Below are 17,996 nucleotides of genomic sequence, written 5' to 3'. Positions count from 1 at the left end.
TTTCCTCTTCTTTCCTTCTTTCCTCTTCTTTCCTTCTTTCCTCTTCTTTTCTTTCCTCTTCTCTTCTTTCCTCTTCTCTTCTTTCCTCTTCTCTTCTTTCCTCTTCTCTTCTTTCCTCTTCTCTTCTTCTTTCCTCTTCTCTTCTTCTTTTCTCTTCTCTTCTTCTTTTCTCTTTTCTTCTTTCCTCTTCCTTTCTTCTTTCCTCTTCTTTCCTCTCCTCTTCCTTTCTTCGTTCCTCTTCCTCTTCCTCTTCTCTTCTTCTTTGCTCTTCTCTTCTTCTTTTCTCTTCTCTTCTTCTTTCCTCTTCCTTTCTTTTTTCCTCTTCTTTTCTTCTTTCCTCTTCCTTTCTTCTTTCCTCTTCCTCTTCTCTTCTTCTTTTCTCTTTTCTTCTTTCCTCTTCTCTTTTTCTTTCCACTTCTTTTTTCCTTTCCTCTTCTTTTCTTTTTTCCTCTTCTCTTTCTCTTTCCTCTTCTTTTCTTCTTTCCTCTTCCTTTCTTTTTTCCTTTGCTTTTCTTCTTTCCTCTTCTCTTTTTCTTTCCTGTTCTCTTCTTTTTTTTTCTTCTTCCTCTACCTTTCTTTTTTTCTCTGCCTCTGCCTCTTCCCTTTCTTTTTCCTTTTCCATTTCTATTTTTTGTAGCTCCTCCTGATTGTGTTTTATTTTTTCTTCCTTTTTTGGATTCTGGTTGGCTTGGCAAATGAACAACACTCGGTCGTGACATTGAAAAGTCTGATATAGTCCGCCTTTTACACAAACGCATTGCGCATTATCCCTGTTTGGCTGGCCTTTGTTCCATTTCAAAAATGGTGCTTTGCTCCCGGAAACCAACGAAATGTAATGGCCGTGATCGGTTAGATCGGATAAATCGAGCCAATAGGACTCGGTACCAAGTTTCTGACTGATAAGGTGCAGTTCGCCCTCGTTTTGTGGCGACGCCAAATGACCGCCCATCGCGCGACATTTTCTCGTTGCCTCAAACCAATTCAGCTTAACGTGCCTCTCGATGTAAAAGAACCTTGAACCCACTTTCTCAAATCCTGGATGGAGTGATACCTTAGACGAAACATTTCTGGTATCCAGTGAACACTGGAGAGCATTCAGTGCCTTCCGTAAGGATTTTTCTAAAGATAATTTTTTGACCTTTAGATCCATCTTCGCATGCAGGTCCATGAAATGGCCTTCCATTTTAACCTTTAACTCTTTCAATTGCTTATCATTGACTTCTTGGTGTCCTTCTATCCTGTCTAGAATTCCCTGCGTTTCGTCGAATATTCGGGAATTTGCAGTGTTCCCCTCCTTTTGCTGCTCTGCAATGTTCTCAAGGATTGGTAATATGTCGACAAGACACATTTCACCAAGTTCTTTAAGTCGATCGTACGACGAAATTATGGGATGCTGAAGAATATCGTTTTCAGCAAAAACGCTGTAAGAACCGTAGGAAACAAACACGAACAAGAAATAGGTCGCACAATCGAACATGTTGAGTAAGTATAACGAACTGATTCTTAAATTATTTTTAATTTTTCCTTTTCTCGTCGACTAATTTTTCACACCTCGTACACAGGTAACACACCGGAACGATCGTATTTTATGCAGAAAAATTGAAGTATTTTTTTACACATCTTATAATAAACAGTAAGATTTCAACTCGCTTTTAAGAAATCTGCATTAATTTTGTACATTGTTAAATCTTTTAATTTACTGAAAGCTGGCAAATAAAAAGAAACTGTTCGCTGCACTTTCCATCCATCATTTCTCCTCCACGTAAGTGAACACAGCGCTGATGAATTTGCACCTGAGGCCTAAGTTTATGCCATTTGAAGAAGGGTGGATTCATTCCTGTGGCTAAAGAAACGAATTCGCCCCATTTGGCAATATCGTTGATGTCCAGCCAGAAGTCGTGACTCCCCTCATTGGTGTCCTTAAGTTCCGTACGGATAGCATCCAGTTCGTCTTCGTTCTGGATTGTCACCAGGTGACCACCCATTTTTTGGCACATACTTGTCGCCTCAAACCAATCCACTTTGTGTTTCTTCTCTATGAAAAAATGCCTCCAGCCAATCTTCTGAAATTGGGATGGGATTTCGGTTTTTGGCATCACTTTTTTGGCTTCCACAGATAGATTTAAGGCTTTTTTCGTTTCTTGCAATTGTAACTCCAGACTTGCTAAGTGACGTTGGATATTCTTCACATTCTTAATCTTCGCACTTAGAGCATTAAATTCGCTATCCACATTGTCGTGAATTCCTTTTAATTTGTCGTTTGCTTCCTTCTCCTGACCTTCAATCTTAGCCAGTTGTTTCCGGGTTTCATTTACTTGGACTTCGTTAGCAGAGTTCCAGTGGCTCTTATGGTTGTGGGAAATATACTTGAGCACTGGCGCTAGTTCGACAAGGCACACCTCCTTATCCGTTGACATTTGAGGACACACATCCTTTGCACGGACTCCATAGAGCCCGCAGGCCATGAAGACGTGCAGAATAAAGTTTGCGTGCTGGAACATTCAGTGTTATAACTTGAGGGAATAAGTGCTACTTAAGAACTAAGTCTCGATTTATTTGTATGAAGAGTATCGTACGACACATTCGTCACACTCCCTAAAATGGTAAGAGGCACTAACCGATTTTGCACAAAAAAATGTGAGGTAGGTTAACAGTTTTATGCATTTTTTAAGATTTATTAACCTCAGACCAGCTGCTTTGCAGCCGTCGTGTTAGTGCATTTGATCTTGTTTTCCCAGCGATTCATATTGCATTGGAGAGACACAAGCCGTTTTAATCCCATTTGGAGATCCACAAATAAATCAGTCGCTGGCAAATTGCTCAATTATAAATTGCACAACTACGCGAACCCGGCTCTTTTTCCATTTTCCGCGCTTTTCCGCGTCTCAGCAGTTGCCCAATGTGGAAATTAGCATTTTGGCAATGCCTTGGCAGCAAACTGCTGTCATGTAAGCGACTAATTAACATGTCACTCAGTTGCAGCAGCAACTGCACCACAGCAACACAGTGCCACTGCGACGGCCACATCACCAACATCGGGGTTCTCCCCTTTCGTCTCCACTCATTGACCATTCACTAAATTTACGCATTAGGCTGAAGTTGAATGGAACTAGAAGCAGTGGCTTCCAGCCCCCTTAACCCCCAAAATAAACCCCCCGTTTCTTAGCAACCTGCTGCTTCGTTTACTACGAAAATCTCTCACGAAGCTGCCAAAGCGAAGCAAAAATGAAATCGCCGAAAGAAAATGGTTTAACATTTTGAATTTATTAGCCAAAAATTGTTGCTGAGGAGCCGAAGGGGTTAGGTTGTACCTCTGGTTTTGCACAGAGAACAAATTATTTTAAGTGGGATTGATTTAACGTAATGTTTGCTAAGCGAAAATAAAATATTTGGTTTATAATGTTTCCAAGTAGACGAAAGGAATGATTATGCAGTACTTCAACGTGTTTCTCCAATTTTAGTTAAATATATTCAAGTGATTTAGTCAGAGCCATTTTTTGATTGAATCTACGTCATTACTAAGGTACAACGACGAGCTTGAATAGTAATAACAATGCACCAATACTTTTTTCTGCCTGTGAGTCGCTTTTTCGAGGTAATCTCTTGGCTGTCGTTTGCACGGCGCTAATTATCTCTGCTAATGATGCTTTAAAAGGCAGTCGGCGACGACAGGCGGTCCAGCGGCAGCGGTAGATGTTGCCTGGGATTCAGGTTCGGCAACTGGACAGTCTGGTCCTTCTCCTCTGCGGTTCCCCACCTGGATCCTCTGAATACCCCGAGAATACCCCGAACACCCGTGCCCACGACGATGCTCCTTTCGCTCATCGCATGAGTAATTGACAATTTGCTGAAGTCAGCGTGTCTCCTCTCCTCTACGTGACCACCGCTGGAAGATCGGGTCGGAGGATGCCCCACTCAGTCCCTTCCCTTCGACGGTATTTGTATATGTTAATTGTGTGACTAATGACAGCCAACTTGTCATATTTTTATCAACGCGCGGAGTTAACATTTGTGTTCCGTTTCCTTTCGTTGCGCGTTTTGGCCCAAGCGGAGTTCAAATCCCGTTCTAATCAGGGCTGGAAGCTCGATTTGGGAACTGGCCTAATTTATTGCTTTTTATAGATTAAAACTAAGGGTATGGGTGCTAGTTCTTATACTGATTTAAACTTTCTAAACTGATTTAAGTTTTCGAGAAAACCAAATGCAATTGTTTTTTCATTATATAAATATCATATAAACTTTAAATTTATACTCGAATTTTCAAAAACACATGGCATATATATGGTATATATTTAAATATTTGATTTCCATAAGGTTTGAGCACCCCTGGCATAGAGACATTCGTTTCGCGTCATCGCCGATCGCTAATCTGGGTTACTGTGTGTCAAATTAACGCTCTTTAGGAGCAATATCCAAGATATGGATGCGAGCTACAAGACGCCCACAGACTCACGACGACACACACACCACAACAAGATCAAGCCCCTTTGAATAAGACTAACAGCACCAGCAAGCTGAAGGAAAAAAGAAATAAAGAAAAAATTCGTTAGTTCAAAAAACTCAATCAAATGTCGAAACTTGAAAATCGTGATCATGGTCCTGGCTCTGTCCGCCCGACCCGCTGTCCTTCCGTCGGTTTCTTAATGGTTGTTGGCTCTAGGCGGTAGCTGCAGCAACAACACCGAGTCCAACAGAAGTACAAAAAGCAAAAAACAAAGAAAAACCCAAGGAAAAACAACAAACGGTAGCTGCAAACAAGACAAAAGACAAACTTATCGTTTGAATTATCGGCATTCATTTGCATTTCGGAACCCTGCGATCTCCCCTCGAATCCCCTTTTACCCACACCCATTAACTCTGGGGACATTCAGCGAAACAGAGACGAAAATAGTAGCAAATGAAACAAATAAAGCGAAAAAACACGCCGCGAAATCATTTGATTCGAATGACAATTGTCCTGGGTTCGAAATATATGAGGGAGCTGAGGGGTATATATATACTCACTGTTTATAAATTTAAAAGGAATAGTTTAATTGCTTTTAAAATCATATGGTACCTACACCTAAATAAACGGACTTCCCTTACAGATCAATACTAAAATGAATTGTTTAGTATGAAAAATTATGATAAAATACTAAAAATGGGTACCCTTTGTTAATCTATAGGGTATCAAAACCACACACATTCTGTTCGGACTTTCATGCTCCATCGCTCACTTGACTTGCGTTGCCTTTTACAGTTAGCCACCGAGGGCCCCGTCTATAAGTCGAAAAAAAAACCGTTGGGCCTTCCCAGCCAAGGAAATTAGCATGCGCGAGGCTCCTTTGCTAAAAAAAACAACAGGGGGGAGTGGTGCTGAGGATTGAAGGGGGAGGCCTGGAATGTCAACGGCAGCTGAGATTTTTCCTAGCTTTTCTCCAGCGCAAGGATTTCCACACTGAAGTTGTTGCTGCTGCAGGAAAACGTGATCGTTTTAACATTTCAGCTTGTTGTCCGCTGGTGATTTTGAGTATCTTTTAGCAATTCTAATGTTTTTGTTGCTTCTGCAGCTGCTCAGTGGAGCTAAGAAAAAAAAGATGAGGGAGCGGAATGGCAGTCGGTTCTCAGAACGATGCCACATGCTCCAATACCGTACGATGAGCGGTTTATCCGCCGCTTTCCCGACGATCTTTTGATCGATTGTAGGTGAATTGGTCAGAAGCAACTCTGCATCGCTCTTGCCTGCATTCTTTTTCGCCAGCGATGTATTTATTACATGAAAGATTTAAGTATGTTATGGAATATGGCCATAAAATCTTGGTTAATTGTATTATATATATTTATTTAAGCCTTTAATAGCGATCGTTACGGTTTAATGCCCCGCTTCTTAAAATATCTGATAGAATCAGTAAGTTTGAAGCATTCGCATTCGATGGTGAATTTTCACTCAATATGTTTAAATACGAAGCTTACATCTTTTACCTAATCGTCCTGTTAGATCCGCAGGCTGCCCAGGAAAATAGCTGCCCCAAAGCTTCCCTGAGCGAACGACTTGAACGACGCGGAGAATTCAGCCTGGTCGATTTTGATCCACTGCTGAAGTCTATTGTGAAAAACCCACATAAGGAATTGCTCGGCAAAATCGAAGGTCTGGTGGGACACACAGAAAATAAGCTACAGCCTATGAAATCAGTGATTCCAAACCAATCGAAGGCTTTGCTGAATGATTTCGATCTACATGGCAAATTGGAATACCTGGACGCAGCCCTGCAGAAGGCAGTAAATTCCCTGCACTGCTCGCTCGAAAACAAAAAGGTCGTGTCAACTGGGAAACCCCGTCCGGAATTCCAGAAGTTGGGCTCGAGGTACTTCTACATCGAGCGGCATGTCAGGCAGAATTGGTTCGATGCCGCTGACAAATGCCGTAGGATGGGCGGTCACCTGGCGACGCCCCAGGACGAGGATGAGCTGTACATCATCCGCAAGCAGCTTGAAGCCCGATGGTTTTGGCTGGACATTAGCAATCTGGTCGACAAGGACCAATACATATCCCTGGCCTCCGGGAAAGAAGTGCCGTATCTCAAGTGGCGACACGGAGAGGCCAAAAGGAGTTCCGCTGCAAACTGTGCTTATTTATACGCCGGAGACTATTACACATACCAGTGCAGTGACAGAAACTTTTTCATTTGCCAAGCTGCGTAAGGAGACTACCCTTAGAATTCGATGGTACAATCTAAACGATTTAGTATGGATTTCATATCGAAATGTGCGTTGAAGTATTAATAATGAGTGCAAATAAAGCCGCTCGTTTATTATTCAACTGTTTCGTTCGTAAAAAGTAATGACTTTTTCGCTACTTGCTGACTTTCGATCACGAGTTGCAGATGGCACCCCATCCCCACCCGTGATAAGTCCGTCTACTGAAGATCTGCCGATCGGGTTAACAAGCTGGCCGCGTGCAAATGATGCTATTAAAGTGGCATTTAAAATTTAAGTTGCAGCTAAATCGCGCCACTCTCTCTCCTCCCCCTCTAGCCCTCTCTCTTGAGCCACAAAACAAAAGAACAACAACGGAAACTGCAGAATCGATGCACTGTAGAAAATTTCGATTAGGAACTGGACTTTGAAAGTCAGTTTTATAGTGTCATCTTATGCAGAATATAAATAATAGTTAGTGGCGCACTATAAAAACAATATAATTTCCAATTGAGTAGTGCATTTTTCAGAGTGTAGGCAACATCGACATCGGCGACACGACTTTTCTCCGGATAATGTTTTGCATATGTATGAGAGCCAGTAATTTGCACTTGTGTGCCCTGCCCCGCGACTGTGTTGGTGCTTGAGTATCTGTGTGAGACCATCTAAGATGCCGCCTGGCGATGCACGCTGCTCGTTTAGATCGTCACCATTGCCAGCGTCTGCCTGACCCAACTAGCAACTTGCAACTTGCAACCAGCCAGTGGCAACCACCGCCAGCGACCATTGAAAGCACCAGCAACATTGTGCTTGAAACCAGTGAAATGTTTTGCTCTAGCCACTGCAAGAAAATTCTCCTTAAAATCACGAAATAAATAATATTACTTATTGGAAACTATTTTAATTGCAATCTTGCAACTTTACAATGCGAAAATTCTCTTTATTACTTAACATTACCTATCAGTATATTATGTAAATCTATTTCTTTTGTCGAGTGTAGCTTACTTAGTTGTCTTTTCCTCCTCAAATAATCAACAGCACCGTAGCAACAAATGCAATTGGCAAATGTGTTACGGTCACAAATGCTTAACTTTTACTAATAGTTAACAGTTTTTGTTGTTGTCGCTGTTACTCCTTTACGCAGCCGTTGTTGTTGTCTCGATTTTATAGATAAACATTCTATTTGGCAATTAATTGGCATTTTGTTACTTTTCCAGTTGGATTTGTATAAAATGTTTTTTCCCCCAGCTCACGATATTGAAATGTTGTTGTTGCTGTTTCAGGTTGCAGTTGCTAATGCTGGGTGCAAGTTGGTGTTGTGGGTTGCCAGTTGCTGCTGTCGCCAGTTGCTGGCGGATTTTCGTGATTGTCAGCAATGATTATTTGGTCAACACTTGGCGTTTTCGGCTTAGAAAGTAAGCCAAACCAAAGCCGAGAGCAATCTGTGCGCTGATGATGCGGCTAATTAAATCGAAGGTGGATCGAATTTGGTCCGAGGATCGCACAAGGGCCGGCAGGAGCTTCCTCCAGCTTCATTTGCTTCTCCCTGGCCACGAATTTATGGCACTGGCAAGGCAATTGACATTAACCCTAACAGCGACAGATGCAGCAGCAACTACTTGCAACGTGCAACAACTGGCTGTGGCAATGGCTGTGGCAATGGCAATGGGATTGCGATTCGAGAATCGCGAGTGGATCGTTGCACTTGGCACACAGATGAATTTATGTATGCAAAGCAGAATAAAGGATGGAGAGGCACGGGCGGGGACTAACCGAAACCGAAAGCGAGCCAGGTTCGCTAGCAAGCCGACTGACAGGACAAAAGAGTTATTTTTCACAAAAGAACAAAAATGAAAGGGAGCAATCTTCCCGGAGAGTAGGGACACGGACAGGGGTTCCACAAGGCGTTCCACAATAGGAGGAAGTTTGGCTGGGGGGAAGGCGGCAGGAGGAACACAAAGGCAGACACAGTAGTCGCCGCCAAAAAAGTGACAGTGGTCAGAAATTCGTACTTTCCGTAACAAATCTTCCATATTTTGTAGAATCCTTTTTCATCTCGAATCACGGTAAATTGAAACCACTTGGTTACCCGTATTTTGAAAATATTTCCGAAGATTCAATATAGTTAAAACCAATGATAGACGAACACTGTGGCACGGCGGCTTCCGCCCCGCCACAAAAGACAAGTACCAGTAGCCGGAGTCGGGAAGACACAGAAGCCGGAGCACTTCGGAGCCACCTCCTGGCCAATCCAAGTCAGCGCGTCCCAACGAGCCACTGAGGAAGCCTCAAATGAAATGCGCGGAAAAGTAAAAGTAAAATAAGTGCGCCAGCGATTACCAAAGACCTAAGGGGCAGTAGAATGGGATCGAGTTGAATATTGGGTATGCAAAGAGCTGGGGATGGACATAAATTATCTTCGGCCGGGCGGCGGACAAATCTTCAGAAGCCCGACAATGTCAGAGGAGCCTGTCAATTGCAGCCGAACAAAGAGGAGAGAATCTGCGCGGAAGAGGGCGCAATAAAGCGAAGCCTGTCAGTGGACGAATCTCAGTCAGGGCAAAAGCAAGAGTATGCCAATTGCGGCTGGGAAATGAGTCAGGCTCAGGATCAGGATCAGGATCGTCGCATCGAAATCGTTTCGGATGCCTGCCTGACAATTGTGAAATGCAAACGACGACAAGCGAATGGCCAAAAAAAGCCAGCCCATGCGGAGCTTGATTAATTTATGGGCCCCGCTCTCGCTGCAGACCCATTGTGAGGTGAGCTACTGGATCTCTGGGCCCGGCCCTTTGTTTCTTGGCCTTGACTGCAGAACAGCCGTTTTGGCATTTGAATCACGACCTCGGAAAGAGCGCACCGGACTCAAGGAAGGAGGCTCCTCGACTTGAGAGGTGTTGTCGTTGCCACCAAGGAAATTCGCGGAAAAGTCATGAGCCAAGGGAGCACCAGCCCTGTCCGATTTCCGCCTCTCGAAGCCACGATCTGGGCATCGCCAACTTAAGATCATTAGAGGAAAAGCCAAAATAACTTGTAAAAAGTTCATTGAAAAGTATACAGTAGAATATATTAAAATTACAAAGTGTATTATCATACTTTTGTAACCAATTTCAACTGCAGGCGATTGCAACTATCGAATTTGTGTGGCAACATGAAAAGTTCAATGTTAACAACAAATTACGCGACCGGGAACCGCCCCGCGCCGCCCCGCTGATCCACATCAATTGGTAAATTGAGAAATTGAAGCCTAATCAGATAAGCCGAGCGTGTGACTGCGCCACAAATGCAACAAAACAGCGGTTGCAAGTTGCAACTGCAGCAGCACCCAAAATTGATTAAATATGAAACACGCAACAACCCCCCTCCTCCGTTGCAATCCCCCGCTAATCGCCGGATTTGAAAAATCGAAAAAATAAATTGAATTCATAAAAAGATTTATTAAATCCAAGTTTTTTTGGCAACCAGCCTCGGTGCTGCAGCTCCGAATCCAAATCGGATTTCTTATCGCCAGCTGCTGATCTGAAGACTTGGAGGCACAGCACTGGGGGAAACGAAATCTCCGACCGATTGCCCCGCGATTCTCCGCCCTCAAGGTTAAGCATCAATTAAAAAATGCACCACCAAAGAATCTCAGATCTAATGCTGCACAGAGAAAAACATTCGATGATAAAACTGAGTTCCTTAAATGGTATATATTTAAACGATTTATCTCTTTTTGAAATATAATAGTTTTGGGTGAAGTAATCAATCCTTTAGAAAAGATTATCAAACTTCAGCATTATCGTTCTATTTTTAACTTTAATCACTTGGAATTTTTTGATAACACAACTGATTTTTTTGATCGTTTTCCCTGTACGAACTTTGAAACTCTTTGACAACTTTTTGCTTGCCGTTGGCTATTGCTGTTTGTCACCAAGTGTTCATTTTACAGTCCTGCGGTGTTGATGCTGTGGTTCATTTGCATAAAACAAATTTGGTATTAAATGCTAAACGCAGCGATAAGATCAACACCGAGCTGTTGTCGTCGTCGCCTCTGTGAAAATTCGGCTATAAAAAAGCAGGGTAGACAGGAACAAGAGGTTGGGCAGTTGGTTTTGGCCACTGTTCGAGCACTGGACCACTTACGAATGCCGCAGATAGTGAGCCAGCATCTACTAACGGCACATTATGAGCAACAATTTTCATTCATCAGCAAGGGAGAGGAAAACTAGAGGGAAAGAGGAGAGAAAATCCAGGGAAAATCCTCATCAGCGGCGACTGTTGGGTGGTTTGTTTGCATAACCTCATAATGAAATCACGGCCATTGAAATCATACCAACAGCAGCTGGGAACGAACTGGATGTCTTAGGACAGACAGAAAACAGTGTGATTGGAATTGTTGCTTCAAATATAAAATTGCTCATTTATTTATATTTCTCAGAAAATGCCATAGTTTCATTCAATAATAATGTTCTGCTCCGAAATTAGAAACTAATGGTTTGCCCGATAGCATCAGTAAAGATGTGAAAAGTCGTACTTACTTTCTTAATTTTCTTCTTAATTATTCGAACTATTTATACTGCCATTCAGTGGACTTTTCGCGCTCTGTACACTTTAGCTGCTTCTTCAGTTGCTTCAGCTTCTCGGTCGTGATTCTACAATTTCTTCTTTTTATTTATTTAAGCATTGCAGACATTTTTTCTTGTCTCTTGAATGCACTCTGCTTTCCCCTGGTCTCCTATTTTCCCAACCTCTTGTTACGGCTCCGATTTAGATGCTGAGATTTGCATTAGAGAAGGTACCGTGAGACACGAATCCCGTGATCTTCGAGACTCTGCTAATTCCTGACCATTTATATTCTATTCGTTACTCTAAGCTTTGTAAAACGCACACACATTCTCCTGAGAAGGGGAACCGACTAAAATTAGTTAGAAATCGTCTGGCACACTGTGGGGAACAAAAATTGCAGGTGGTCATCATCGATCGAGTGGGCTGCCAAACATGCAACACTTGCAACCAATTTTGCAATACACCGGAAAAAGTGCCAGACTTTAGTACATTATTTACCATTTTAAGTAAACGTATGAAAGCTTACATCTTAAAACGAAAAGAATTACATGTATTACATGTAAGTACTTAATTTTATGCCAAAATACATTTTTCCCCGATCTGATTATATGTATTGTTTTGTTTTGTGTAAGCTACGTTCTTGGAGCGAATTCTTCGCCCCTCGAATCCCCACATTCGATTCCTTTATTCCCCGTCGATAACGCACCCAAAATTGACCCCGATCCAAAGGCAAAGGCAAAGCCAAAAGAAAAACCATTCGCGCGAAATGCGAAACGCCGAAGAGGCAGAAACCCCGGGCTTTTTGGCCCCGGGAAGAGGCTTTCTGACCTCGCCGCTGGTCATGAGCAAGCCATTTCGGTGTGGTCTCCCCACTGAAACCCTCGCGATGAAGCTCGATCCCATCAGGGGTTAATACACTTGGCTGATGTTTAATGCTTAATGGCATTAAAATATTTTTAATAAAACATATTTGACTTTGATTTGCCAAATGCGATTCGCGGGGGAAAATTGGCTTTTCTACCCAGCTTTACACTTATCTGCAAGATAGCGGAGTACTTCCAATTATATTAGAAAAGAAATAGTGTTGATATTGTTTTAGGCATTTTTAGTTTAAGAGTATTCAATTTGTCAGCAATGTGAATTGCTCATTAATGAATAAACGATCCCTTTTATATTAGCTAAATTATACACCAATACCCCGTTCAATGACCAGAATAATCCCAAAATTGTTCCTAGATATTTTCTGATTTTTGTGCAGACCCTGAGGAATTTCGCTCGAAATTCTTAAGTTTCCTTGCTGGCAAGTGTTAATGGAAAATTCTGGCGGGCGGAGAGAAATTGCATAAAGCAAGCGTGGAAAATTTGAAAAAGCGCTTGAAATATGACTGAGCGAGTGGATTCAAGGGGTGATCATGAAGGGGGTCGAAATGGGAGGTCGAAGGGTAAACAACGCACACTGGAAACACTGGAAAAGTCTGGGGAAACAGGCTCAGGCCGCGGATTTTTCACTGGGACCTCGACTGTGGCACAGTTAGACGCCCACTTAGGTAGTACGGTAATTTCGAAAACGTGCGCCTTTGATGAGATACAATCTCGGGGAGGAGAAGCTACTCTACTGGTAAACTGATGCCAATGATGCTGATGGAACGTTGACGATCGGTCGAGATTAAGTGCAGCCAGCAAAGGCGACCGGAGTTGTGGAGTTGCAGAGTTGTGGAGTTGCGGAGTTGCGGAGTTGGCGGGTTCGGGCAACCCGCCTCAAAACGCATTTGGAGGCGGCCTGATGACGTCGTCAGAGTCAGCTCAAGTCAGTCTCAAATGGCAAATGAAATATCTACATTACAGAATCCAGCATAAGGCAGGCAAATGGAGTTGCAGACATTAGAGAAAGAAAGCCAGCGGCAATCGGCAACTGGGTGTAATTAATTAAGCCCACAATGGCCTCGTAAAACCTCGGCCCAGCCGGATAACCTCTGCACCAGGTTCCCATGGCCCACTCAAAAAATGAAGGAGCGGATCCCAATAATACGGTAGATGCTGCTGTTCGGGGTTTTAAACTCACAGGATTTTGGTACGGGATAAGAATAATTTGCCTACTGTTCAGCTTACATAAACTAAACAAAAAACAAACCTTTCTTGATCATAGATTATACAAAAATGTTGTTGCTATTTTGACCCACTTGACTTGGTACTAAACTGTTATTTCTCAATCTTATCTAAAGTTGGAGCTTGTTTCCTTTTGGTGCCACCTGTTGGTGGGTGGCAGCCTTTCTTTCTAATTGAAATGGCTTTGAATGGATTCTTGGACGCAATTAAAGGCTTAACCAATTCTGGCCAAGTCGGAAATCAGGGCTACAGGGCAGAACAGATCCCACGAATCGATCTTTGGGCTGGGCTCTGCTTGCTGCACCGCGGACCTTTGATTTATCGTTATTTATATTTAAAAGACGAACGACTAAAATCAACCACGCTAGTGGGAAGGAGGAAGAGCCAACCATCAACGATCGGGGATCGCCCAACAAAAACATTAACTGCAACAACAAGTCGGTGTCCCATCGCGCGTTTTAATGACAGCGAAACCAAGTCAAAGGCATTTCTTTGGAGCAACAACAGCAGCCACCACACAAAAAATCTATAAATTAGCAATAAAAAACACAGCAAACTTAAAGAAACAAAAAACAGGACTGATCAAAAGAAGAAATACATAATGATAATAAAATGCTCTAAAGTTGAGTTGTTCACATTTACAGGTACGTAAAAAGGTAAGCTAAGACTTAAAAAAATATATCTTTTGGTTACACACCTAAAATGTATGTTTTTAGTATTAGAATTTTTTGGTAAAATGTTAGATATATATCAAAGAGGTCAGACTGCATCATTATTAGCATTTAACATTTCTGATAACATTTAGTAATTACCAACTTTTCTGGGATTTCTAGCTACTTTTCGGATTGTGTAGCTAATGTACTCTTCGCAGTTAGATCATTGAGACACAAACGAGCAGAACAGGAGGCTTCAAAAAGGATGGCCAGCGGGGCCAAGTTGTAAGTGAGCCACTGGGCGATGGCGACTGCAACTCCAACTGTAGCGATGACTTCAAACCGAGCGACGACAACAGCGATCCGAGGACAACAAGCCAGGCAACAGGAGCAAGGGGATCCTCAGGAGGATGGGAGAGGGCGGAGGCGATGGCCCCAGAATTCGAATTCAATTAAAAAACGTTTATTCCGCAATTGCAGTGGCGGACAGGCGGCTCAAAGGGGGTCAGCGGACCCACGGGGCGTATGAGTGTTGCATAGTTCTCGAAAATTCAATTTGCGCATGCCGCGACTCAGAGGCGCGCCAAGGGGGGTGAAAACAAGGTCGATCCGAGAGGGGGACCTGTTTTTAGCCTGAACTAGTTTTTCTTCCATCCTTGTTGTTTTACTTTTGCGATGCGTCTGCGTGTCCGCTTTTGGCGACGATCTGCGATCCGCGATCCGCGGTCCACGATCCTCGACGGCTGCCCTCCTCCTTCTCCTGCTGCTTAAATAAGTTATTATCATTGCTCGCTTTAATTGCTGTAATTGAAAGTGAAAATGGTTGCCTTTGATTTGTGCCAGTGAAAAATGTGTCTAGGTGTCAGTTGGTCCGCTGGTCCGTTGGAACACGGCCAAAAGTCCGCACACAGTGAGAAAAAAGGGGGTAGATCGGCAGTCTTATTAACTGCTTGCTGTTTCGGTTAGAGTTCGCAGGTTTGTTTGGTTGATTCCAAAAAAATACTTTGAGCTAATTTGGCTTCTATTTTATCGGTCTCTCAAGGGCACCTAATAGCTGAGAAGTAACGAAGACAACTGCGACTCACTCTGCAGAGTTTTAAATCCGAAAACAGTTGCCACATGCGGCGCAATGTTACCATAAATAAAAACTTGTAAAATTGATTACAACAATATTCCGTTTCTGGCCAAAAAAGTTGTCGCTGAGTCTGCTGTTTCTCGCTTTTTCATACATTTGAAAGTATTCTGCTCCTGCTCCTGCACCACCACCCGATGATCCTACTCCTACTCGGTTGCAGTTCCTCGGTTTCATATCAAAGTCGTGCGCTGTCAAATAATGAAGTTGCCAGATCAACAAAAACCAACAGAAAAAGCCCAGAAATAAGAAGAAATCGGGAGAGGCTTCCGCAGAGAGATGGACCCTCGGTTCTACCTGTTGCCCCGTCTGCGAGTCGTGCAGACGATATCAGTGATCAACATGTTGCACCACCGCACCGCCATGGCCACGGCCTCGGATTTGGATCCGCAAGTCCTCCGCTTTGCTCCCTTTGTGCCCAGCAACAATTGCAATTGCTACCGATTTTTATTATTTGCAACAGACCTGGAATCCGCGACTGCAACTCCGATGCCGATTTGGAGTCAAAGTTGCTGACAAATGTTTGAGTTGCTTCGCAGCTACTGTAGCTGCTTCTGCAGAGTCGTTTATGCCTGCAGAGTAGTGCGAAATTAGAACTAATTTCGATCGTAAGGTGGCCAATTAAGAACTGACTTAATTTTGTAGGCGTTGAGGATTTCTAAAGGGAAATCCACATAATTTTTTATTTAAATTAATAATTCCTTGATTTAATCTATCTTACAATTTGTTTTCTATATATGTGTATACATAAGTGTACGTTCTTCATTTTTTGGTTCTTCTGAAACTAAAGCTGCCGCTCGGATTCTTTGGTATCTGCTCTCCCCTAATTACAAGGGGACGCGGATATTCCGCTTTTGATTGCTGGCGACAGCCGAAAACGCGTTCCCAGCTAATTTAGACACCTCACATGCCGCAGATGCTCCGGCCAGCCACTTTCCTGGGCTCCCCTGAACTACCCCTAAGCTCCTCCGGGCTCATTAACCAGACGGCGGCGGCAGCAATCAATTGCCTGTAACATGTCGCAGCCAAAAAAGGGGCAAGAAGGGGTTAAAGGAGCGAACAATTATGGCGACAGTGAGCGGAATTCGCAGCGCTTGTAAGCGGCTGCCCCAAAGGCGGTAGTGGCTGGTGTTGCTGGTGTTGCTGCCGTACCGCCGACGTGGCCGACTTGGCCGTTGTTGGCGATGTTGCCAATGTTGCCGATGTTGCTGATGCTGCTGGTTGCAAGTGACCGCTGCAACTGCTTTTGTGGCCGCTGACCTTCGTGTTGGAAAGGAAATGAGGCGACGAGAGCGCTAGAAACCAAACAGAGTGAAAAAACCAACCAAACAAGGCGAAACGAAACAAAGTAAAAGGCAATTATGTTCAATGTTCTCTGTTGCCGGGCACTTATTTAAATTGCAGCGCCGCCGCATTGTTTCCGCGGCCAATGACAACGGCAGCATTGCAACCGCAGCGACTAGCAACATCTCCAGCGGCAACAACAAATTTGCCCACATGCCACACACGTCAATGTTGCCGTCTATCTCTTTCCCACTCTCTGGAACAATCCATGATGCATTCAGCCATGCCCATACGAAACAGCAAGCTATTCTCTTTACGATCATAAGGACTTTCTTAAAGCAAATAGAATGTATGGATAGGTAGGTTGTAGAATCCATAATAATACTTATTTCTTTTGAACTGAAATAGAAACTCTGATTTTGTTAAATTTCTAAGCCATTTCTCAGCACGTGCAAAGTTTTGGAATGGGCAAAGAGAAGTCCCGCCGGCAAGACGCAATCGGGAGTGACAAAGGCTCCATCGAGAATTCTCACGTTTTCTCCAAGGACTAACAGTAGTCGCTTCCGCCCTGCTGCTCGACATTGAATGCGATCCATCCAACATCTCCGATAATAATTATTATTAACACCAAAAACAGGAGCGACAAAAAGTACTCGCAGCAATCAATCAAAAAAGCGCGCTCCAGATCCGCTCTTCTTAGATTTATATCAGTCCGGACCTCTTTGAGGCACACACATCTCCGCGGCAGATGTGTCAGATCGGGAAACTCTGGAGGGGATTTGCTGACAGGGAATCGTATACACTGAGAAAAAAATATAACCCGGCAAGATAAAAAGTGTGGTGGTTATTTTGTCCGATATCATCGAACAGACTTTCCCAACTACGAGTATGTATGACAATTAGATCTCAGTGTAAAGATGTCAGGGATGCCTGGAGAAGCCGGAGCGCACATCACAAAAGCTCAGCCTCAGGTTGGAGGCCTCGACTACTGCCACTGCCGATTATGAGATGATTGCTTAAGATGACAACGAGCAGGCTGAGAAGCTGGAGAGCTGGGAGCCGAAGGAGTGGGATACCTACATAGCGAAGGCTGGAATGCCCCAATGCGAGTGGCAGCAATAAAAATGACGTTCCAGATTATTGCACACACGACCACGAGGGGCAGCGACCAGGAGGCAGAGCAGCTCGAACGTGTTCCCGCAGCCGATGATGCTTACGCGCTTTTCAAGTTCCACACATAGTTGCTGTCATTATTAAAGACATTTTCAACTACATTCTAGTAGGTACTTAATTTCCCTCGAAACAAGAAGCCTCCCTGACAGGCGGGAAAAAATGGAATGAAAAAATACGAAAATGCCACCTCACACGAGCTGATTGGATTGCCGGGAGCTTTGTGTCAACTGAAGATAAGCCCTCGCACAATGGAACCAGAACCAGAACCAGAACGAGAACCACGACCACTCGCTGGAGATCCTTTTACCCTCGGACAATGCTAAGTAGGAGTAAATGCATCCATCAGACACTCGGGTGGCGAAAAAGCGAAGGGGCCTGCGAAAAAAAATTGATGAGTTAATTAACGCGCATCGCCAACATTCCGT

General features: G+C 43.5%; 2 protein-coding genes across 2 annotated transcripts; one reads left to right on the top strand and one right to left on the bottom strand.

The window, feature by feature from the left end:
- Positions 1 to 600: 600 nt before the first annotated feature.
- Positions 601 to 2,848, bottom strand: LOC117150843 (accessory gland protein Acp29AB). Its single transcript, XM_033317912.1, has one exon. It carries the CDS (start codon positions 2,499 to 2,501, stop codon positions 1,692 to 1,694), a length of 810 nt encoding a protein of 269 aa, XP_033173803.1. The 5' UTR covers positions 2,502 to 2,848; the 3' UTR covers positions 601 to 1,691.
- A 3,058-nt stretch (positions 2,849 to 5,906) lies between these two features.
- Positions 5,907 to 6,799, top strand: LOC117146627 (accessory gland protein Acp29AB-like). The gene has a single exon (XM_033312963.1). It carries the CDS (start codon positions 5,932 to 5,934, stop codon positions 6,679 to 6,681), a length of 750 nt encoding a protein of 249 aa, XP_033168854.1. The 5' UTR covers positions 5,907 to 5,931; the 3' UTR covers positions 6,682 to 6,799.
- The last annotated feature ends 11,197 nt before the right edge of the window (positions 6,800 to 17,996 follow it).

Source organism: Drosophila mauritiana, chromosome 2L, assembly GCF_004382145.1.
Source record: "Drosophila mauritiana strain mau12 chromosome 2L, ASM438214v1, whole genome shotgun sequence".
Lineage (NCBI taxonomy): Eukaryota > Metazoa > Arthropoda > Insecta > Diptera > Drosophilidae > Drosophila > Drosophila mauritiana.
Note: the sequence above shows the minus strand (reverse complement) of the source record. Positions and strands in the feature narration are given on the sequence as shown.